Raw genomic sequence first — 25,390 nt, forward strand, 5'->3', positions numbered from 1 at the left:
ACCGGCTATAATGGTCACAGCAGAAGACATGAAGTCTGTGTAACAGGGACACACCCATAAGTGTAGAATGTGTGTTTCCTGCAGACAGTGAAGGGATGACCTAGGAAAGCTGCCTATGCTAGTTCAGAGAGGAGGACAATACTCACTCAGAGTAGGGATTCAGATATGCAATAGCTGTGTGATCATAGAGACCCTGAGCCAAGAGAATACAACTTAATGTTCAATTTTTAACATCCTTTGCTCATCCAGCAGAAGTGAAGGTAGGCTAAGAATCAGCAGAGAATATGCAATGCTACCAGACCCTTGAATGTTTCAGACAACCACATAAGATACAGATGCTAAGTACACTCTTAGATGCTTAAAATTACAAAAGGTGCAAGAGAAAACTTGAAATAGAAGCATCAAAGAGAAGATGCTGTCAAAGGAGACTGCCAAATAGACCTTCTAAGAAAAAATGCAAGCTCTGAAATTGGAAGCTCAGAATTAAAATATGTCTTGAGTTAACCCCACCACACATTGTTATAGATCCACATCTAATCCTCCAGGATTATACTAGCTCTATTTACCATGGCTAAAGTATAAGGGCAAACAAGATGTCCTTCAGTAAATAAACAGTGACATCTACAGACACATCTGGGCAACAGGGGAAGGGCATGGGGGAGGGTCATTTGGTGCTAACAGGAAATGAGCTGTCACACCAGGAAGGGACCTGGTAGAAATGAGATACATACTGCAAAGCAGAAGAAGCCAGCCTGAGAAGCCTCATGAGCTCCCTCAAGGTTGCATAATGCAGTGTGCAAATGCTGGCGAAAGACTCCATCCAGTGCAGCTGTCTGCAAGTTGTGCAGGGAGCTCCAGGGATGCGGCCTCTGTGAGTCAACAGCCAGGTAGGGTGGGCTTCTGAGTGATGAAGCTGCCTTGTAGTCACCCACGATCTTATTAGTAACCTTAATAAGCTCACCGGTTCACTACCTCTTGTTGGTACCCTATCTGGGATAAACCTTTGTTCATATCTCCCCAAGAAAAGTCATACAACAAAAGCCTGTAGAAGATATTTCTCTGTTCTTTTATCTATTTATTTATTTATTTATGTCTCTGTTCTTATAAAAGATAAAGAGTGCTGTGTATGTGGGGAAGAGACCACCTTTATACTTTCTGGACCTTGATTACTGTTATAAGAATGGTGGCGCAGGGTAGTGCTTCAGACATTCTGACAACTATAAGAGAACATGCTGAATAGGCCTGACTAGAGGCAGAAAGAACTTGAAGCCCAGAGGACACTGCTGAGTCAGCTCAGTTAACCAACTCCTGAACTGTCCTCCTGGAAAGCAAAATAAAGAGTCCTTTCTATTGATTGAGATACCTCTGTTACTTGCAAATAAAGGAATCTTCACCCAGGCTTCTTCATGCTGGCCCTATTGATTCTAGATCCAAGGAGGTGGAGTCAGATCTCCTGGAGCTGTAAGCATGCAAGGAGCCAGAGAGTCTAAGGATTTGCCTTTGTCATAATGATCTAGGGGGCATGCCAGAGGACATTAGGATAAGTAAAAAAGTTATCTAGTACCTGGATGGGTAGGTGATGAGTTACAAATAGTAATATATTATTATTCCTCACATACAAAGACATAAAATGTGTAAGTTAGCACTATGCTGTTTCAAGACTAACGCACAGAATACGCTGGGACACAGATTCTAACATGGATTGTCTCCGGTGGGTTGTCTCTGTGTTGATGGAGCAGGAAGTTTTATGTAACAGGCCAGCTGTCAAGCTATGGAGGAAAATGTAAAATTGTGATTTACTGACTCCGTGGTTACATTAAGCAAAATGGGTCCTACAATAAAAAGTCTTAGGATACACTGGGCTAACAGTAATTCCTCTAAAAGTATTTTAAAAATACAAGAAATAGCTGGGCGGTGGTGGCATACGCCTTTAATCCCAGCACTTAGGAGGCAGAGGCAGGTGGATTTCTGAGTTCGAGGCCAGCCTGGTCTACAGAGTGAGTTTCAGGACAGCCAGGACTATACAGAGAAACCCTGTCTCGAAAAACAAAAAAAAAAAAAAAAAAAAAAAAAAAAAACAAGAAATAACAAGGTAACAAACGGTTCAGACTGTTCAATTTTTTTACTCTAGAGGTCCCAAAGTATCTCTTATAGTTCTCAATCCAGTAACCCCCAAATATTATCTACGGAAGTGGAACACCCCTTTCCTTCTGAGCCATAGCACTCAAGTGCTCTGTAAAGATTTAGCAGCATTTTGTTTGTAGCCAAATTTATGTTAGAGTTCCTATCTCCATTCCCCCATCTCCCCGGAGCTTCCAAATCCTCTCCTGGGGTGGAAAAAAAGCTTACAAAAGCAGAGAGCTAGCATAAAGCTAGATCACATAGAAGGCACAAACAATTCAGTCTTCACCTCACCTTAAGTCCTATGTAAACAGTCTCTGATGCCTTAGCTCCCTGCCTTTAGGTCTATCTATCTGACCAGGCAGGGTCTCACTGCATTGCAAACTCTTCTTCCCAGAGGTCCCACCCACTCAATGACTCCGTGACGATGCTCAGCTTGGAAAGCTCTTGCTCCTTCCTTCCTCTGCCATGCAACCCCATCCTGAACTCCAAGGCCCCTGTTTGACTTTCCTTATTTGTGACTTGATTGTGGGCCCTGTGTTGGAGTCAAGAGGTGGAAGTTAAGTCCTTCTATAAACTTTCTGGCTATGGCCAACACATTAGAAGTCTGCTTGACTTGGTGTGAAGATGCATGGACAGGAATTGACCACAGGACATCCTCGAGAAGAGGACATGGGGGGAGGCGGGGCTCAAGAGATACCAGAGTGATACCACAGTCAGCTCAGCATTTCCATCTCCCAAGATTTGGAAGGTCGCCTCCTTCCTCAAGCAAATATACTACATAGATTCCCAAGCAGGTACCCTCCTCAGGAAATAACTATTTCATGCCACCTTTTAGACACTCATGTAGATCCCTTACCACGGTTCTGCAAGCTGGCTGAGAAATGTAGCTAGGTGGTGACAAAGCCACCTTCAGGAAACGTGTGGGTAGGTAGGTGATAACAAGGCCACCTTAGGGAATGTGCGCCAGCCTGTCTCTCCCACCCTGGGGAAGCACTGACATCAATGACATTTCAAGACCACCAAGTCTGAGCACACTGTGAGGGGCTGCTCCACTTTCCCTTGAGAAACAGGGGATAATAAGCTTGACACCCCCAACAGGAAGGAGTTCTGTACAGTGCTCTCAAAGACAGCTGAGTGGCTGTGAATGTTCTCAGGCTTCGGCAGCCTCATTTACACACCTGCCATATGCTACAGACTCCAAGTATTCCAAATTTAAAAACAACCTAAATTAAAACACAGTACAGGAACCTTCCAGAGGAAAGAGCCAATTTTTCCTTTCTTCTGTCCCCCACCCATCTTACTTTCTCTACCGTTGTCTTTGTCTTCTCTAGAATACTGTATTTGTCAAGGTTCTCCACACAAACAGAAGTGAGAATTGACTTGTGCTCTAGACCTGTCACCTGCACTAGTAGGCTAGAGGTCCAGGAAAGCCAGGGGTGTGAATCTGTGCCTGAAGGCCTGAGCCCCAGGGAAGGCAGCATGTAAATCCCTGTCCAAGGTCAGAATTAGGGAAGGGGGCACTTTCCTCCTTCCTTCAGTGGGTGGCACAATGCCCACTCACAATAGAAAGGAACTTATTTTACTACTTCAAGGGCCAATCTCTCTCACACACAGATTCTCATAGACTTACCCAGAAGCAGCATTTTAAACTGGGTGTCCCATTGCTCACTCCAGAGATCATAAAATTAACCATTTAATTTGCACTGAGGCATTGGCTATAAAGGTAGCAAGTCTAACCTCTCATGTGCATGTATGTTTCCAATGTAATCCTCCAGATTAACATGTACACAATCTCTGTTACTTTTCAAAATACACCAATAGATAAAACAGAACACACGGGAAGCATAAATAATGTCCATAGACCCATTCTAGTTGGTGATAGTTGGAAACAGTTCAAAGCTGAGAAAAATACTGTGTATGCATGTGCTGCGTTCTTGTATTCAAGTATTTTCTGCCTTCCAATGAGTACTTCTTTGGGGAGGTAAGGGCATCTGCCACTGGGCTTGGCCATGTGACTTACTGTGGCCATTGGACATGAGCAGACAGGGTAGTCATTGTGTCTGAGGAGTGATGAATGGTGCTCTAACTTGCCCTTGCTTTCCCTTAGTCAGGAGCAAAGCAGTCTTGACAGGAGCTGATCCTCGGGCATGGGTACTAGGATGAACAGATACATAGAGTAGACTTTCAGGATCTCCCACATTCCTCAGCTACCAATATGTAACCCTAGCATCCTGCCCACCTTCAGCAGGAATAACCTTGAGCAGCATAGTCTCAGGCAGCTTTTATTGAACTATGAATAGTTGTGGCTTCTAACATCACAATTTCTTTGGAATTTTACCCATTTTTAAAACAAGTTTATTTTCTAAAGGAAATTTGTCTTTGGCCTGAAATTAACTAAATATTGAAAACTGATAAAAAGAGTATAGTATATATTAATGAACTAAAAAATATTACACAGCACTACTTCATTTAAAAGCCGATCTGAAGATGGGTACAAGGGTACATGCCTATAGTCCCAGTGTTTGGGAAATGGAGGTTTGAGGCCAGGACTGCCTACACAGGAAAACCTTGTCTCTGACAAACAAACCTTATTCTAAGGCCTAAGATCATAGCTGAGCAGTAGAGTACTTGTCTAGCAAGGCCCTGAGTTCAGTTCACTAGAACAGCCAAACAAACAAGAACAAAGAACTAGCAGGCAGGTGAGCAGGGTGTTGGACCAGTAACTGACAGCTCACACCATAAAACACAATCATAAGGCAGAGAGTTAACAGAGTGGCGTGAGCTTTTGAAACCTCAGAGCACGCTCCCAGTGGCACACCTCCTCCAACAAGGCCACACCTCCCAATCCTTCCCAAACAGTTCCACCAACTAGGGACCAAACATCAAATATATGGGCTTATAAGGACTCTTCTCATTCAAACCAGCACAGCTTCTAAGCAAACTATACTCCAATCTTGGTTTCAGGACTTTAATACTATAGGAATCCAAACAAATGCAAGCCCTGGTGCTTCCTCAAGACTCACTTCAAACTCCTTTCTCTCATCACCCCCTCCATGTTCTGACTGCCATACTCACAATGAATTTCAGCAGGACTGTTTCCAGCCTCTCATTCTCCCAGACCCAAACCTCAAGTTTATCTTTGATACCTGTCTCCAATGGCCCTAGGGATCCTCAAGAATAGTACATGAGTATTCCACTAGTCCCCTCCAGCCCAGGACCCTGTCTCTGACTTTCTATCATGTTTAACATACTGACATAATTTCAAGTTCAGTCATTGCAGGTCACCAAACTCATAATCCTCCCCAGATATTCCCTGATGTTGCTGCCTTGCCCCAGGTCTTATAACCTCTCCCATGGACAGTATGAAAGGTTTCTGATTAGTAACTCAGCTCCCCATCTCCATCTCTCCTTGTCTCATAGTCACTCTGTGTATCTCTAGGTCTCCGTCTAGTCTCTGTCTCTCTTTCTCCCCATCTCCCTCCCTCTCTCCCACCCCTTCTCTCTTCCATAAGTTGTCATCTGATCTTCCTGAAGCAAGCTCTGGTCACAACTTCAAAAGGCTCCTACCTCATCTCCCATCCATGTTACAAACAAGGCCCTTCTTGGCCCCAACTTCTCTCTGTCCACATCTCCATTCAAGCCTTCACCTCAAGAGCATTCTCAACAGACTCACTCACCCACTCATCATTCACTCTAAATGGACTATTATCCAATCTCTCTCTCTCTCTCTCTCTCTCTCTCTCTCTCTCTCTCTCTCTCTCTCTCTCTCTCCCCTCTCTCTCTCTGTCTGGTCAATCTGTTCCTTAAACTTGAGAAGTGCTTGACCCATCTTTAGCCACACTCAAAACCTACCCTGGGTCAAATTAAATATCACTCATTTCAAGAAGCCCTACTGTCTAGAGTGGAATGATGCCTCTTCTGATCTCCTACACAGTATACATCCACTGTTCTTGACACTCACCTTTTTCTGCAATTCACCCTACAATGCATAAATCCTGAGTTTAATATAGTTGTACATATGTGTCACCCACATAGTTGTCAACCCTAATTTACATACAGAGCAATCCCAGTACCCAGACCGTTTCTTTGAGCCTAGTGTAGTAAAGTTCCCTCCCACGAGTAAGCACTACTGTGACTCGCCATCAGTTAGATGCACCTTGGTTTGAGCTTGGATTTGAACAATCACACAACAGTGTGTGTCCATCTACACCCGCCTTTCATTCTACATTACATATTGAAGAGTCATTCAGGTCATACAGTATTGTTTATGTGTTAAGTGTGGTTTCACTTGATTTGATTATCTCTGATTCCATCCAGTTTCCTGCAAATGACACATGGTTCTCCACCATGTCTGAATTAGCCCCATTATGTATAGACATACTATGGTTTCTTTACCCTTCTGCCTCATTGATATGATTCCATAACTTGATCGTTGTGTTAGTGCCAGAGAAAACACGAATGCAGGTCTGCAACAGCATACTCACTATATTCTTGTGGTCTGCATCAAAAAGGTCTCATCACTGATCTCTGTCCAGCTCGAAGGAATATAACCACTACTTGCATGTTTAGTCTAGAAAATTCCATTATACATTTCCCCAAAGAGTCTCTATGCACAGGCACCCCACAAATAATGTGACAAATGCTCTGGATCCTTGTCAACCACACATCCGTGTATGATTGAAGGTTTAAACCATCTCCTGGCAGTGCCTTATGTCTTATTTAATTATTAGCACAAACAGCAATGTTCTAGAAGTTACTTAAGCACGTAAGATCACAGTGTGGATTCCCTACTGTCCTATAAAGCAAGCAGTGACAGTCCAATCCTTGCTACTGGTTTACCGATGAGGAAAACAAGGCTCAGAGATGCTGAGCAGTTTGCCCAGTGTCGTGACCTTTTGTGAGGTGAAGATGGTGATTCTGGACATCCTCCTGCCCTGCAGCCATGGCACTGAGTGTTTACCACTTACCAAACAGTTCTCTAAGTTTAGGGCTTATGTTTAGTTTACTGTTATTAGATGAATAAACTATTAAAACATAAAATTGGCATTGCTCTATACATAAGAAGCTTATAATGATTGGCTCGATATAATGATTAAGAGACACCATCACTTTTCATCTGAATCACCGAGACTAGAATTTCAGATCCACAGATTGAGGGGCACCCACATGTGAAGCCGCGTTGAATGACTCTATACATACTGACAGACTGGAAGCGGCACTACTCCCTTTGGAGGTTGTTTTTAAACTCATTTAGTTTTAACTATCACTAAGTAATCTTAAGCACCTCAAAAATATTGGGGGGATGTGCTCAGAGTGTATTTTATACTGCCATGGGAAAAGCCTTATGCAACCCTGTAGAATGCAAACTAAAATAATAAAATTGAAAAACAAGAATAGAAAGATCAAATTTGGGATCTTAAGTCAATCAGATAATTATGTCCTTATTGCAATAAGCCAACAATCTGCTGATGAGCAGGAGGAAAGGAAAGACAGGCAGAAAGGGTGAGGAGGAGAGGAAGGGAAGGAAAGAGATATTAGCAGCATGAGTGTGCATGCGCACGAGCCACCAGTCAGCAGCTCTGGGCTGTTTATTAGAGATTATGTGATATTTCATCATCATCTCAGAACATCACTACAGGGACTGTTGGGAGTCACACTGAATCAGTCACTCTCTGCGTCATCGAGCATGTGTTTCAGAAGATACATGGCCAATTGCAAGGGAATCTGATTAGTTTTTATGCTATCAGAAACCACAGATGACACACTTAAGCAGTGACTCCCCTGACTGCCAGACCTTGGTGCGACCTGGAAATATCACTTTCACTGAAGACTCGGTCCCCACGTGTCCTGCTCACTCCTGCAGGGAGACTGCCTTGGCCACTCCCTTTGAGATTCTATTGCTTCAAATGCATTTGTGTCATTTGATGGGTCTAAAAATGTTTACCAGCTCAACATCTGAAAAGATGTGTTATGTATTGTTAAAACATTTGCAATGTTTTAAAAGGTAAGGTGAGGCAAATTGTGTAAACAAAAATGACAGACAACTGAGACGCAGAGGATGCACTTGGACCATTAGCTAATATTTATATCAAAGCCGAGTTTTTATTTGAATATTCATCTGTCCTCGCCTGCTGAGGATGTCTAAGTATCAGCTTTAAGTCACAGGAGATAATTAGATAGAGAACCAGGGCACCAAGTTCAATACAGTTTCTACTACACCGAAGACCAGCTTGGTTTCTAGAACTACAAAAAAAAAAAAAAAAAAAAAAAAAGTAGGGAGCTGCAGACATGGCTCAGTGGGCAGTGATGTCTGTGCCAACATGAGGACTATGTTCAAATTCCAACTACCACAAGGGAAAAAAAAGCTGAATATGGAAGCTCCTGTTGTAACCTGAGAGGTCTGCTGGCAGGATGAGAGGTGAGACAGGAGACTCTCAGAGGCCAGTTGGCCTGGCATGCTCAGCAGAGCACAATGAGATGCCCAGGCTCAGACAAGGCCAACACCACCGGCTGTCCTCCACACCCAAGCTGTGGCAGGCACACAACCGCACTCACATACACATAACTGGTATAAATAGATACTCTGTGGGTAAATAATTGTTCTACAGTTTCCTCAAGAAAAAAAAAAATCTTATTATAAAATATTGCCGATGTTTGGCTGTGGCCATTCATCATCTGGACGTGTTTGTTTTCAAATCAATCAAAAAATTCACCTTTCAAGTTCAGACATGAGAGTTAAAAATATATATACCCTTCCCCCAGAAGCAGATGTACGTACCTCTCATGCATATAATCAACTCCAAGCAACAACTGGGTAAACCATTCTACTATCTGATTTTCAGGAAAGACTTCTCCAGCTTCCTTATATTCCTGAATTTTATAGTCCAGATCTCGGCCCTGAAACAAAACAACATCATCTTTTTATAACTTTTACATGTAAAATGTTAATACCAAGTTTTCTCAACAGTAATTAAAATTAAGGCCAGAAACTGACAACCATGAATGTCTCGATTTGCCTGGCAGTGTCTGATGTGACTCTGAGGATGATATCTCTTAATATACTTTAATTACCATAGAAAACAAAATGCTAAGTGTCAAATTCTCTGAGAGAACACTTACACCTCACCGGTTTACACTGAAACAATGAAGGACTAGAGATTGTTTGATATGTGTTCTCAGCAGACCAAAGAAAAAAATTCTTTGTAGAATGTGAAGAACGGGATCAACAGTGCACAGGGCAAGAGGTACCTGCCATGCCAATTGGAGCTAAGATGAAAAGAAAGCCACACACAGACTGCGGCAGGGTCCTCCTCAATGCAGAGCAAAGTATTTCCAAGCAACAAGGCAACCAGGAGACAGAACTTGTAATCAAAACAACATGTGGTCAGCAGACTAGATGCTCGTAACACGGTCGGTTTTGAATTTCCCTTCAGTGCGCTGTGCAAATATTTGCTTAGCATTTTAACTTTCCAAATTAAGAAATAACAAGTCAAAAGCATATCAAGTGTTCACACGCAGTCTTGATGAAACTTCCTTCCTTGTTGGATTTTCTAGGCCAAGGAGATCAAAGATTCTTGGAATTAAAAAAGACAGTGAATTAGAATTCTTGGCAAGAACAAGAAAGAGAGACTAGTTCCCTTGTCCTTTTCCATGTGTGCCTGTCCAATGCTTACTTTCTAACCCTGGTGTGTCCTGGGGTTCCGCCATGGCATGAGAACTGTGCTGTCAACAGTATTTCTGTAAGCTGTACACAGTGGTTTTGGTAGTCTATCATTGTGACATCCTAAGGATGTCAGAAGCCCATTCAGACAAAACATAACCCGTATCTACGACATTATTTCTGTTATCAGCTTTATATTCCCATCCAGGGGACTATCTATATCTATACTATTGAGGAATAACTTAGTAAAACAAGCCCTGAAACAGGAGGCCTGAAATGAAGTCTCAGAAGGAGCTACACAAGCCTCCCTTCTCTGGATAGAATCATAAGGAAAAAATATCATCAGTTCTTACTATAGAGTGAAACAAGAGACTGTTGAGTTAGCATGAAGTAAGACACCAAAAACGAAACCCAAGCTCTTAGTCTTAAGTTATTCCTCATATCTTTTGATTCTTATTTTTAAATTTCTCTCTGAGGGGGGGAAGTCCTATTGTTTCGTAGTGACCATGGATCCACGATGTTCTTTAATAAACACTCTGGGAATGATGTCCTGGGGATGTGGCTGAGATGGGCAAGTCATCCACAGATGATGACGAACATTGTGCTTTAGTCTCACAAAGAAAGAAAGAAAAACTTCTGGGGCAGCCTGATTTAACTCAATGGTGTGGGGAGCAGTTCTTTCTTTTTCACAACTTTTCATCTAAGCAAAACCCAATGTGTTTCATAAAATGTCACATGTTCTTATTACATCCAATAAGTTTTGTTTTCTCAACTTTGCCAGTGAGGCTTGCCATCTCCCCATGTTTAATGTACTCTATTGCAGTGAGCTTGCAGAACAACGCAGTGCAATGACAGAGGATCTCTCTCCTTGTCCCCTACATCTGTCATAGACTTTTACAAAATCATTATTAAAGAATTCCTGTTCAACCCTGCTCTTCCCAAGGACTTTCTGCCTTTGGAATATTTATCCTTTGGGGAGAATGTTTCCATGATGGGGTATGTTTTAAGCCTGTGGCCCATTTATGGTACTGCCTACTACTGCTTCTCAAACTGTTGTCATTGAACAGCTCCAGAGGTACCTGGGATGCAGGATAAAAACATATTTTCAGACTGAGGTGATGAATTGGTAGCTAAAACCCTGGGCATGTCAGTGTGAGGACTTGAATCCTCGGCACCTAAGTAAATGCTAGGTGCCTGCTGCAGCCTCCCTGGAATTCCAGTGCTCAGTAATCAGATCCCTGGACCAAGCTTGTGGGCAGACAAGAGTGAGCTTCAAGTTAAGTTGCCCTCAGTGAACTAAATGGCAAGCAGTAAAGGAAGGCTCCTGATGTCAATCACATGGACCCATATCTGTGTACACATATCCCCAACATGTGTCTATATACATATGACTATACACACGCACATATATATGAATACAGACACATGCACAAAAATGAAAATAAAACACATATTATTTGGTCTTATCCTAACATGCAGAATCAAATTATGCATTTTAAGAAAGCCACTTCAGTGATTCTGTTACTTGCTCGACTTGGAAGTGTATCAGGCAAATATTTTTTTTAATTTCATATTTTTATTGATTGTTTGAGAATGTCACATTATGAGTTTTGAGCACCCTCACTTCCCAGTCCTTCCAGGTCCACCCCCTCCCCACTGCTGGGACCCACTCCCATATCCTCACTGGAGCATAGTCAAACTCCTGGTGGCCAGCCCCTTAAAGAAAGCCAAATTCGTCCCCATCTGTGTTCCCTGTAACTAGACAGGGCAAGGACAAGTTTCTTTATTGAAGAATGGGGCAGGTTTGAAGGAGCATTATGAAGGTTTGAAGTTGATATTATGAAATATCAACTCAGTGAGTTAATAAGGGACAGTCTTTTCATTTTAAAGTGGAGAAGTAGGGTGGGCTGATATTCCACACTCCTTATGGCCTTGAAGGGGTCCTTCTGTCTGTCCGTTCTTTGAATACTTCCACTTTACTATTATGGGCTTCCGAGAAGATTCTCTTTAGTCTTTCAAAGTAGTTGTAAGCCTTTGGTTGACAGCCTTGAAAATGGATTTTTTTTTTTTTAAATCAAATCCTTTGGGGATTTAAACTTGTCCCTGGCAATCAAAGGTGGTGCTTAGAACGCTGTAGATGAGTGATTTTCAGTTCTTCAAGGCCTCAGTGTTTCAAAGTCTGTCTAATGTTGGCTAATTGGGATGTAGTGTGAAGGACACCATTAATCTACCAAGTGATAGTATGGGCTGTAGATTTTTGAAAATAATAATAAAGCAAAATAATAATCTAATTTTAAATAGATACTGAAAAATGCCCTCCACTCTTATGACAAATATTTTTTTGGTTATGATTGATAACACCAATGACAGCCCTGGGGCTTAATCAGGAATCTTTTTTTGTTGTTGTTGTCTATAATGTCTGATAAAGTTAGTGTGTTCTTCCTACTGAGAAAATAAAGCAGCAGAACTTGTTTTTTTTTATCTCAATATAAACAATGCTCATAATCTATAAAGCACTGGATTAGTTTTTAAATAAACTATTTGATAAAATGTTAATTATTTTGATATTTTAACTCTTATAGTTATATAAAGTCATAAGCCAACTAACACCATGCCTCAAATGTTAAGTTTTGCTAAGTTTATGAATTACTGCATATGAATTAATTTCTTTTAACTGAAATTCATTTCAATTCTCAATCATTATAGTTTTAAATGAAAATTGGTGGCTGTAATTCATTCTTGAGACACAATCTTCTTTCCTCTTTTCCTGTATATAGATTGCTCAAATCAATTAAGGAAAGCTTGTGACATTTTTATACCACCAGCAGAGGTACTTTTCAATTTTCATATTAAAGGGTCAAAGTATGTTAGACTTTAAACAAGGTAAAGAAGGAAAGGCAAAAAGCAAACAATGTTCATGGTGTGTCTGGGGACAGTCTCACTCTGTAGCCCAGGCTGACTTCAAACTTGAGATTCCCTGCCCCAAGGGATGGGATTACAAATTTGTATCACCATGTCTGATAATATTTTAATTTTGATACTATAAATACCATGAATGTATTGGTCAGATGTATAAAAATATGAGACATATTACTTATCTTCTCAAACTGAATGAACTAGACTCTAGATTCATATAAAAGGCACAGGGTGAATTAAGAGAGGACCATTTATTTCAGAATGAAGAGGTCCAGGCACGTACTGTCCAGATGAGACCAAGCTCTCTGAGGACAGGTGCCTCCATCACAGCATCTTTTAGGAATACAGACCAATGAGTGGATATCTGATATGAGCCCACACCATGAAGGATAGCTACCAACCGACAGCAAAATGATAAACATGGAGGTGACTACTAAGTCTAGTCTTCTGTTGAAAGTAAATAAAAAATAATTGTTACATTAAAATACGTATTTGTGTACAAATTGAGTTATGTGTTTCCCTGTGTATAAAATATACATATAGACTATTTAGAGATATGGTCCATAAGTGAGTGTAAGCTAGGAAAATGAGAATCCTCTCAAATGGTCCTCCACAAATCAGTAATACCCAGTCATACGATTTTCAGAAAGTCGTTCCACCCAGGATTCTGTATCTTCAGTTATAAAATGGGATGAATGAAAACTGCTGGCTGGAAAGACAGCTCTGCAGTCAAGAACATTTGCTGTGCAGTCACAGGGACTGCACCCAGTCCACATGACAAGCTACGTATCCCATTCATGCCTATAACTCCAGATCCAGGGGAAACAGTGAGGAAGGTTTCTGGGATTGCTAGTTTCTAATGGAACCAAGAAAATGCAAGTTCCAGGTATGAAAACAGACCTTGCCTCAGAGTAATCAGAGTGATAGACTAGGATGCCCAAAACTTTCTTCTGACTTGTGCATGTACACACACATGCACACACACAAGTATGTATGTAAACACATCAATAAATAGAGACACATAAATGAATCTTTTAAAGATTCACTTCTAATTAGAAATGACAAAAATTTGGCAGTGGCAAGGAGAGTGTTAGAAATAGGACAGTGATGACATTCAAGCACAAGGACACTATAGAGGATGGGGTATAAACGGGGCTCCGAGGCATGGGGACAGGGATGAGGGAAGAGAATCAATAAAAATAAATTTTATCCAAAAACACCAAGATGAATCCTAATACTGTGTGTGCTAAGTTAACTTGTTTATTTTTTGTTTTTATTTTTATTTTTTAGAAAGGATTCACTTCTAGGCCAGGCACAGTGGTACAAGTGTATTATGACTGCAATCCCAGAACCTGGGAGCTGAGACAGGAAGACTACAAGTTCTAGACCAGCCTGGACTACATAGTAGACCCTATCTCAAAGGGAATTTCACTCCCTCTCATAAAAGAAAGGAAAAATGTTAAAAGACACAGAAGCATCCAATAGCCAAAGTTAGAACAATCTGAACCACAGAATTGATAACACTATCATTGGGTTATAATTTATAGAATAAAATAAATATCTATGAGTCTGTACTGACACAAAGAAACACTTGAATAAATCCATGAATGCTGAGAGGGAACAGCTCTTCCTGACAGAAGAATCCCAGCTAACAAAGGAAGTGCATGGCTGCAAGCAGGCAACAGCCAAGAAAAGTCGCTGGATGACTTCCCTGAAAGATGCTAAACTCAAGAGGGTGAGTGCTTGAGAAGACACTGAGTATGGCATAACCTCAACATACCTTCCCCAGGATGCTCCTCAGTTATGAAGGGAAAATAGTAACATCACAACGGAAAAACCCAGAAAACAGAATCTTCACTAAGTGATCCACAATGAGACAGGCCAGCATCCTGCAGCCCTCGATGCCATGCACCAGTAACGCAACATCTCTTCTGTGGTGGGATGGGATGTTAAGACTAGGGGACCTCAGCTGGCTCGTAAGAAACAGCAGACCAGAACATTCCAAGGTCCCTCAACAGCAGCAAAAGAGCTTGTTAACATTCATCAAAAATGTTATGGAGAGGGAGAGAGAGAGAGAGAGAGAGAGAGAGAGAGAGAGAGAGAGAGAGAGAGAGAGAGAGAATGTGTATATGTGTGTGCTGCAACAAATGGAAATTTTCATAGATACAGATGCCACCAAGGAAACACAATTCAATAAAAATAATGTCATGTCTCCATCACTGTATTGCAACACCTCAGTGGCTAATGCGAGGGGATGTGGTCAGCTCCAAACATGCTACAGCCAAAGCTGAAGTATTTGGTTCCTAAATCACATCTCCAACTTTTCTACCTCTGTGCTATTTCCTTTAACTTTAATGTCCCAATTCTACTTGACAGAATCCTTCCCATACTTCAAGTTCAAATAAGCTAGCCCCACCAGAGTTCCAACAGTCCCAAGCTATTCATAACCATCCTTCTTGTGACACAATCTATTTTGATAGAAATGTCTCATTTAACTTTCAAGACAAATTCATTGAAGAAAGTTGGCATTAGTCTGAAGATCTGGCTCATGAGTAGAGTGCCTGCATCCATGTGTAAGGTCTTGGGCTCAGTCCCCAGCAACAGGAAAATAAAGCAGTTACCATATCATCCCCATTACCCCAAACTATATCTGAGATCTACATCTGACACAGAGGTGAGGCTCAGGAACGGCTCTTGGCAAGCTCAGAAAGAGCCAATAAATAATACAGAATATCAGTTTATCTATAAGCCATGAAAACTGGAGTTGCCAAGGTGACAGGAAGCTCATGTGGGTTAGGGGCCATATTTTTCTTTCCACAGAGATGTGAAGACCGGGATAGAAGCAGCTACTCAGGGAACAAGGAGGAGGAGCTGGGTGATCTTTATGACACAGGAGGCCTGGTTATCAGCTACACCCACAGTTATCAGACTCCCCTGCTCTCAGGTCTCATGAGTTCTCAGACACTGACCATTTTTTACTTTACTATCTATTTTGACAATAAATGTTCCCCCAACCCCCAGTCCTAATCCTGGCTGCTCATTAAAAACACCAAGAGAAGCTGGGCAGTGGTGGTGCACACCTTTAATCCCAGCACTTGGGAGGCAGAGGCAGGCAGATTTCTGAGTTCAAGGCCAGCCTGGTCTACATAGAGAAACCCTGCAAAAAAAAAAAAAAAAAAAAAACCCACCCCAAGAGAATTTTCAAAATCCTGTTGCCGAGCTGCAATACCCTGGCCAAATAAGTGAGATTTCCAGAGGTGGATCTCGGGCTCAGGCAGTTTTGAGCTAGAATGACCATTCTATCATTACACTAATGTAGACATTGTAGCTATTGCCATCACTAAACAGGACAGAGCAGTCCAACTCTCAGGGCTCTTTCTGAGCATATATGCTCTCCACCACTGCCCCTCTCTCCTAGAGATTTACTGTCTCAAATGTTGCTGCATCTATTAACACAATGCCCAGGTTTCCCGGATGCTTGTCCTCACTCGCATGGAAGACCTGAAGTTCAGTAGTGCACAGGTCTCTGGTGCAGTGCACTGATATGCACAGGTACAGTGGGACAAGTTCATGTGACATCTGTGTCAGGTGGATGCATCAGCATCTTTCTCTTTTATCATCAGTGTCTGACAGAATGAGATAGGAGCTCAGAGAAAATGGTAGAGAATCAGTTAATGATAGAGAAATGGTAGAGGAACACCTTTGAAAGCAGGAAGCGGACTGGTGGGAAGAGGGAAAGAGTCCATTCTAAGTGTTTCTGGGAATGTGACAATGAACCTGCTGTGTTGTATGACTAATACAAGTTAATAGAAATGTTTCAAAAAGAAATGTCCTAGATGCTAGCTTTATGGTTCAACCTAAGATGTGATTAAAAAAATGAATGAAGAAACTGCTCGCATGTTGGAGTCTGAGACAATGTATATGATGTTATGTTAGTTTTCATGAAAAATAAAAAGGCTTTGGCAGCTAGGGACATGGGGGGCAGAAATGACTTCCTCCCAGGGACTTTCCAACATTTCATTGCATTCCCACTACATACGGGAGAAGACAGCCTTCCTAATAAAAAGAAGCCTTTGACTGGGAGAGAAGAAGGAGCAATGAAGGGCCCAGGAATCGGGGTAGAACTTGAAGATGTGGGGTAAAGAAAAAAAAGCATTAGAATAAGTGAAGGCCTAAGTAAAGATGAGACATGAACTGTGGAGGAGGGACAGAGAGGACACATAGTTCCATTTCCTCCTTGTGTGGAGAACAGGAGACACCCGCTGTCAAAACCTTCTGCTGCTTCAGCACCTTGTCCTGCAGCTCAGGCTGGCCTTGAACTTGTGGTCTTCCTGTCTTTGCTTTCTTCATCCTGGGATTATAGTACTACAATACCAAGTGGTGGATGCTTTGTATTTATTATGTGCATATATAGTGTGTATATATAGTGTGTATAGTGTGCATCACGTGTATGTGGGTGCATGTGTGTATGTGTGTGTGTGTGTGTGTGTACATGTGTATATTAGTCAGGGTTCTCTAGAGTCACAGAACATATAGAATGTCTTTCTACATTGAGGGAATTTATCATGATGACTTACAGTCTGTAGTCCAACTCCCCAACAATGGTCAGCTGTGAATTGGAAGTCCAAGAATCTAGTAGTTGCTCAGTCCCACAAGGCTAGTTGTTTCAGCTGGTCTTCTGTAGAAATAGGTTCCAGCAGATGTGCTGGCAAGTAAGTGCAAGCGCAAATAAGAGTGAATCTTCCTTCTTCCAATGTCCTTATGTAGGCCTCCAGCAGAAGGTGTGGCCCAGATTAGAGGTGTGTACCACCACGCCTAGATCTGGGACTTGCTTTGTCCCAGGCTGACCTTGAACTCAGAGGTCTCCTTGCCTTAGTCTCCTGGGATTAAAGTCTTGTATTACCTTGCCTGGGCCTAAGCTTTTCATGGCCACTATGCCTCATGATCTCCATGCCAAGATCCAGGTCAGAAACCTGTGTCTTCCAGCCTCAAGATCTGGATCAGAGGTGAGCCCTCCTATTCTGGATTATAGTTCATTCCAGATGTAGTCAAGTTGACAAGCAGGAATAGGCATTATAGTGTGGGTGTGCCAGGTATTTGTCCTCAATCAGCCCACCTCATGTTTCGAGACAGAGGCTGTCACTGAGCCCAGAGTTCATTGATTAACTAGACCGGCCAGCTCTGGGTCTCTACCTATATCCACCTGTCCCCATCTCCCCATGCACCATACCTAGATTTTGACACGGGTTCTGGGGATGCAAACTGTGGTCCCCATTCTTGTGTAGCAGGCTCCTTACTGACTGAGCCATCTCCTCAGCCCCTAGTTGTTCACTTTTCACACATAATCTGAGACACCCAGTGGGTTGAGCAGCAGATAGAGACATACCAGGGACGCATGAATATATTACAGACATAAAAGGTCCCAAAGAAAAATTCACAAAAGGGAACATGGTGATAAAAGAGGAGCTACCACAGTGGTGACAACATTCTCAGGAGATCAAGGCTTGGCTACATGTATATCCTATATCAGTAATTTTAGCTCAGTTAAGAAAAGGATAGCATCAGGCCTGAGTGAGTTAAGAGTGAATTTGCATCTGAAGATGAGAAACATCTCTGCTAACAAGGAGGGAATAATATGCACACATCATTTCTCAGGAGCCTGGGAAGAGGCAGCCTGACAGCTCAGGGCCCATAGACCCCTGGAAGCCCAACAGCTGTTCAGTGCAGCTGGCAGCCATTACCATGGCAACAACCCCTCCCAAGAGAGCCGCTTGGTCTATGGAAAAAAAAAATCATTTAAAACTTAACACAGATGATCCCGCACTGGATCCTGCCTGACAAAAGCCATTTTTATAGAAATGCCCTTTCTAAGGACATAATTGGAACACATGAGCAAATTTGACTCAAGATTGTGAATTAGATGGGTGGTTCTCAAACTTCAGCGTGTTTCAGACTCACCTGGCGAGCTTGTCAAAACACAGATGGCCGAACCCCACCCCCATAACGACTGATTCATCGTGGCTGGGCTTTAGGCCAGGACTCTGCATTTCCACCAAGTTACCAAGAGAAGCCGCTGCTGCAGATGCCAGATTACACTTGAGAACCGGTGGCCTACACACCCACATTGTTCCGGCGCTGATTTCTTGACTTTATATCACTTCACTGTGGTTAGGAAAGAAAGGGCCCTTGATCTTAGAGGATACAGTAGTCGTTTGAGACCAGGGATCATCTGACCTGGAACTTCGTGTTAGCTTTCTGTTGCTGTGACAAAATGCCTGAGAAAATCGACTTAAAAGCAGGAAAGATTCATTTTAACTCATGGTTTCAGAGGTTCCAGTCAGTAGTCAGCTGCCTCTATTGCTTTGGGGGCTGTGGTGAGGCAGATCATTCTGGTGGGAATCACATGGCTGACAGAAGTTCCTCATACCCTGGGGAGGGTAGGAAGCTAAGGAGGACCAGGTGAGGAGGAGGCCAGCACTCAAAGGAATGACACCAGAGTCCCAAGGCCCCACTTTCTAGAGTTTCCACCACTTTCCAATAAACAAGCTGGTACTTAGGCCTCTGCAGCATATGGGCCTTTGAGAGACTTTCATGTAGTTCAGGATGCAAACTATGGCAGGTTTGTTCTTGAGATGTTCAGGAAAAGGCTGGATAGAGTATAGAAATGGAAAAAGGAAATAGCAAAGGAAACCTTGGATGTGGCTAGCAATAAACCTGGGAAGTCTATGAGAAGAAGATGGAGGAGATCACTGTCCTAGTCTTACAAGCTGTCTGGAAGCTCAAAATTACAGTAAAATGTAAGAAAAAATCAAAATTAACCTGTGAAGAGAAAGTTAGAGCAGTTGCTTAATCTCACCAACTGAACTTCAGAGAAAAATGCCATGGGGAGTAGAGGGGACAGCAGCAGAAGGCAGAAGTACAGGCAAGCTCACTTTCCCAGCGTCCCCTACTGAGCAATGCTGACCTCCATTTAAAATGTTTTAAGCTAAGGAAAACATCTTTAAGAATGTGGAGACAGTGCAGTGCAGGACAAAAACCGAAGGAGGGGCCAGCTGGAGTATCTACCTGGGTATCCATCCCATGTGCAATCACCAAAGGCAGACATTGATGTGGATGCCAGGAAGTGCATGCTGACAAGAGCCTGATATAGCTGTCTCAGAGTCTGACATGTACAGTGGCAGATGCTCACAGCCAACCATTGAACTCATCATGGGGTTCCCAATGGAGGAGTTAGAGAGAAGACTGAAGGAGCTGAAAGGGTTTGTGGACCCATGGGGAGAGCAACAATACCAACCAACCAGAGCTTCCAGGGTCTAAACCACCAGCCTGGGAGCACATGAGGAGGAACCCATGTGCTCAGCTGTATATGTAGGGGAGAATGGCCTTGTCAGGCATAGGTGGGAGAGGAGGTCCTTGGTCCTATGAAGGCTGGATACCCCAGTGTGGGGGAATTTGAGGGTGGGGAGGTGGGAGTGGGGGTGGGGTGAGGGCACATCCTCATAGAAGCAGAAGGAGGGGGGATGGGATAGGGAGTTCCTGGGTGGGGGGGGAAATGGGTAAAGGAGATCACATCTGAAATGTAAATAAAATATATAATAAAAATATGTGCCCACACCTACAATCTCAGCTCTCGGGAGATGGAGGCAGGGACATCAGGAGTTCTGGGTCAGCTATGGCTACATAGTGAATTTGGGAGCAGTATGAATTGCATAAGACGAGTGAGCCAAAATCATCAGTGAGGAAAATAAATCATCATATGGAGTAACCATCAATTATTTTTTAAAAGTGAAGGCTTTCCAACTAAACGAGCTAAAGAAGAGAAATTAAGTGATAACAGATAGGTTAGAGCTACATATCCAAATATCCACCACTTCCCATACACTGTTCAATGTGCCCGCCCTACACTCATCCTCTTACTGACTCTTAACCCATTAGGCAAAAAAGTTACTAAGTAACTGATTTTCATCACTACCAACTCTCTCCCTCCCCCACCTCTCTCTCTCGTGTGTGTGTGTGTGTGTGTGTGTGTGTGTGTGTGTGTGTGTGTCTGTCTGTCTGTCTGTCTGTCTATATCTCTGCCTCTCTGTCTCTCACTCCCTCTCCTCCAAGCAGAAAAGGAGTAAGCCAAGAGAGTGGTTTAAAGAAGAAAGGTCAAGTTTAGAATATTCCAAGTTCATTCAGATGAATTTGACTAGTAGTTTCTTAGTGGGCACAGCAAATGCGTAAAGCTACAATGGTGTTTTTTCTTTTTTCTTTTCTTCTTCTTTTTTTAAAGATTTATTTATTATATATACAGAGTTCTGCCTGCATGTATGCCTATGGGCCAGAAGAAGACATCAGATCCCATTACAGATGGTTGTGATCCACCCACGTGGTTACTGAGGATTGAACTCAGGACCTTTGGAAGAGCAGCCAGTGCTCTTAACCTCAGCCATCTCTCCAGCCGCTGCATGGTGTGTTGGGAACAATATCTACTCCCCCTCCTGCCTCCCAATCATATGGCACCCTCAGCTTCCATCTGGATGTCCAAAGTCTCTTAGCCAAACAAGCGTGTCTTCTGCTCCAAAAAGACTTCTTTCTTCCCAACATACTTTCTCTGGGGTTTTGCTCTCTCAGCTTCTAATCCCCTTAAAAGCGTTTGGGTAGCCTAGCTCCCAGATCACCTAGGCAGAACCTGAAGCATGTCAGCTTCTATTATGCTCTGCCCAATACAGATATGACGCTCGCCCACCCTATACCTAACCTCTGAGCTGTAAACGCACAGATCCAGACCAGTTCCTGTTGTCCATCCTCTCCTCTCTCAGCTTTCTATGCTTTATGCTCCTTTCAGACTCAGTAAAGCACAAAGCTATTACTTCGAGTGAACAGAGAAGAGCCAAGAAAACTGCATGTACTTGAAGCCATAATTCACAAGTCAAAACATAGGAGAGACTTTGCCTCTACTGTCTAGATAGATGTCTAAGCATTCATATGTTATCATAGGAGATTTGGGCATAGATGGCCCCCCATATATGTAAAAGCATTCCCTTACAGGCATTCCTTCTTAAAATATATCCACTGTGACTGATTTGCCAAAGGAAGAGAAATAAATACTAGGAATGAGTTTTGTCAGTTACTTAGAGATTACTCTTAGCTATCAGACATGAGACCCCAGGCCTTTTTAATTCAACTAGCTCTTTGATAACGAGGCTTTTAAGATGTCCTTTTATGTAAAATTTTTATCATGCAACAGATTTTTACAAATATTTCCGAGACAGGAGAGTCTCACCTCACAGTATTCCGTGATAATGCAAAAAGTATCCTGCTCCACGAAGCTTGCGTGGAATCTGACAATGGCCGGATGGTTTAGCTTGGAGAGGAGCTGGGCTTCCACACTGGCCTGCACAGTTTCATTTGGATTTAATTCTCCAACAGAGATTTCCTTCAGTACCTTTCTGCAGGAAAAAAAAAAAAAAGGGGAAAAAGCAAAGGAAGAAAAGAAAAAAAAAAGAAAAAGAAAGGCATCAAGAGTTGAGAAGTATGTTTCACAATTTTGGGTGAGTGACTGAGTGAGTACAGAACCCCCTCACCACACCCAGGTAATCAGCTGCTCAAGGGTCTAGTTCTGCTTGCTATGGTTCTGAGGCCCTGGACCCCTTCCTGTCCCACCAGTACAGTGTTCTACAGCCTGTGGGTAATACCACATTGTGCCCTCTATGAAAATTATAAGGGCAGACATGGATCCTGGAGCACTACTGTGGAGTGCTCCCCTCCATCCCATAAGACATTCTGTTTCTTTCACAGTATCTGTTTCCATCTCTGTATGATCCATTTTGTCTGCACCTGCCCAGCTACACTCATCACGACTTTTCTATTTCTGCCTGACTTCCACGTCCTCCTTCCTCCACTCCCTTTCTGCATCTCACTCTGTGGTGTACAGAATCTCTCTGTCTCTCTGTCTATGTCTCTATCTCTGTCTCCATGTGGGGGGGAGGGCTATGTGTGTGTGTCTGGGTCTCTCTCTCTCTCTCCCCACTCTCATTCACTCTCACTCCCTCTGCTCTAAAACGCTCCCAAACCTATCAATTGGATGTCAGTCCATATGCATAATATCTTTCTCTCCTCTCCTCACTGTCCTTGGCACACCATGCTCTGTTGCTGGCAGGATTTAGGAAGACCAAAGTTTTAGCTGAAAACATTGAATGGATAGAGATACTTAGAATCTCTATCGTGGGTAAATGGAGGAGCTCATTAACTCTCCAAACCATTAATTTAAAAAAAAGTATGATAGCATCATGAAGAGTGGACCAAAACACTACCTCTCCCTGTCCAAGAAAAAAAAATAGTCTGATGAGCAAACCAATTATAGCACCACACTGTAAACTAGATCGCCTGGGGCCAGCACTTTAGCACGCCAATTACGCTGTGCAGACAGATGCCTCTGATTGCCAGGGAGCCTGGCTGCTCATTAAGGCAAGTTCTGTAGGACTCCTGCTAGAAAACACTTTGCAAAAACTATTAAGAGTCGCTACCTTGGCATATTAGTAGAAACTCTTAATTAAAGCCTGTACACAAATTCCTAGTCTGCCGGCAGACTCCAGTCATGTCTAACAGGTGTTCACTCTGTCCTTGCCATCTGGAGTGCCCAAGGCTGGCAGACTCTCTGGTGTGCCCATGCACTTCTGGCCTTCTGTTTGGGAGACATGCTTACCCAAATCACTGGGTCTAATCCCAGAACTGTTTATACCATTGTGCCCACCATATGAATTTATGTATGATATAAACTGACGAAGATGAGTATCAGTTTACCCTTGCTAGAAAAAAAATAAACCAAAGGCTTACCAAAAAAGTTGACAATGACAAGCAGCAAAAGTACTTTTCCTGTCCTAGTGTGGTAAGCTTGTACAACTCTACTCTGAACTCAAGATTTCTAAGTATCTTCGTAGAAGATAAACCTGGAAAAGTGTGTGTGTGTGTGTGTGTGTGTGTGTGTGTGTGTGTGTGTGTGAAAAAGACAAAGGGGAATCTAACCAAAGGCTTTTAGATTTTGACAATGCATAATAAGGTTGGAGATGCTAAATGTTTTTTTATCTCAATGAATGTCATCCCAATTACTAATTGTTTACTCTATACAACTAACTACCAACCTCAATTATACTGAACAGGAAGGCTCCTACCACTCTTTCAAATGTGTGCCACAAGCCTTTCATTCACTAGGACAAACCTTTCTCTCCAGCCGTAGAGCTGTGAAAGAGCAGCAGTTGTCTCTGGTAATGTTAAACCCGGCTCCTCAGTCAGACTTGAGGCTTGGGAGCTTTGAGAATGCAGTCAGCACACTAGCCTGTGCTCCTGGGAGTGGTTTAAATGTTTGCAGTAGCATCAGGAATCAGGGGTGGGGTGAAAGCTACTTAGTATCAGCTGCACAGGCATGAGGACCTGAGGGTGGATCCCTAAATGTCATGGGTAATCTGAATACAGTGGACGAAGGGTCCACAGGGGCTCACGTGAGCCAGCCGGTCTAGCTAATCAGTAAATTCTAAATCCAGTGAAAACCCGTATCTCAAAAAGGAAGATGGAGAAGTGATTGAGAATGACATCACCATGCCAACCTCTGACCTCCTTACACACTTGCATGGATGGACACACACACACCTGCACACACATATGAAATGAAAATTCTAAGTCACATATTCTGCTCTGCAAGTTGAAAGTATAAATATGAAAATGAGAAAATTCCCTCATCCTTTAGAATTAGAGGATTAAACCTGACTTCTCTTCTGGACCAATACACACATGCACATGCACATGTGCACAAACACACACAAACACACACACACACACACACAAGTCATATGTTTCTTCTCCAAACTCTGAAAATGAAATCCTTCTATTCTTAGACAAACAACATTGAGAATACAATTTTCTTACAATGTAAGCATTTTAGCATGTTCATTTTAAAGGTTCTCCTTAATCCATTGATTTTTAAGCTCATCTCATCCCCAAACAAAAACCAACAGGGAATTGTCAGCTCCCACAAAGAACACATGGATTGTGGCAGGTGCAAGGCTCTCTCCAAGACATGCACGGGCGTTGGGCTCTATTCTCTAGTTACAGGAGTCTTTCAGAGTGTTGTAATTTTACAAATCATTTATAAACATGTAGTTCTCTTCCCTAACAAGTGTGCGCACACTGGCTTCATTAGATGCTAAAGACCTGTTGGACTCATTCCTTGAGAATGAAGTCGATTCTAGAGGAATACATGGTGGGTAACAATCTATAGAAAACCTATTTTATTAAGACTTTTTTCAGGGGAGGGGGACAGGGACAGGCCTGTTTTCATAAGTGGTACCACAGAGTGTTAATACGCCCAAAATAAAAAAAGAATGACATATAAAGACACATTTTCTTCTCTAGCCTCTAAAGGGTGCACGGCAGCAGGCAGTTTAATGACATCTTCATAGTGCTTTCGGTAATTTACCATGCTCTGGCTGGCATGCAGCTGTAAAAGTAACAGTGGTTAAGTATAATAATATAAAAGCCTTACACAGACTTGCAATGGCTCTCTTGCTGTGAAGGAACATGTGCTATAAAAAGCTTGAACATGCTTATTTTCCAGACAAGCATCAACCACTACACAATACAGTATGAAATTTTCCACAGTGTTGTGCCCAGCCCCTGTCTGACCACTCAATGATAAAGCATAAGACTGCA

The 25,390-nt window shown here is 42.5% G+C and overlaps 1 protein-coding gene across 7 annotated transcripts in view; it reads right to left on the reverse strand.

The window, feature by feature from the left end:
• Nek11 (NIMA related kinase 11) overlaps positions 1-25,390 on the reverse strand; it is a 221,282-nt gene that overhangs the window by 151,076 nt on the left and 44,816 nt on the right. For 5 of the 7 annotated variants that reach the window (XM_076917996.1, XM_076917994.1, XM_076917995.1 and 2 more), the window contains exons 3-4: positions 21,969-22,134; positions 8,903-9,021 (exon numbers count right to left, since the gene is read on the reverse strand). In XM_076917996.1, coding sequence (XP_076774111.1) covers positions 8,903-9,021; positions 21,969-22,134 — 285 coding nt within the window. Of the gene's footprint in view, positions 1-8,902; positions 9,022-9,372; positions 9,476-21,968; positions 22,135-25,390 lie in introns of those variants that run through there. The other 2 variants (XM_076917998.1, XM_076918000.1) reach the window with 2 other exon arrangements.

The sequence above is a fragment of the Arvicanthis niloticus genome, chromosome 21, assembly GCF_011762505.2.
Source record: "Arvicanthis niloticus isolate mArvNil1 chromosome 21, mArvNil1.pat.X, whole genome shotgun sequence".
Lineage (NCBI taxonomy): Eukaryota > Metazoa > Chordata > Mammalia > Rodentia > Muridae > Arvicanthis > Arvicanthis niloticus.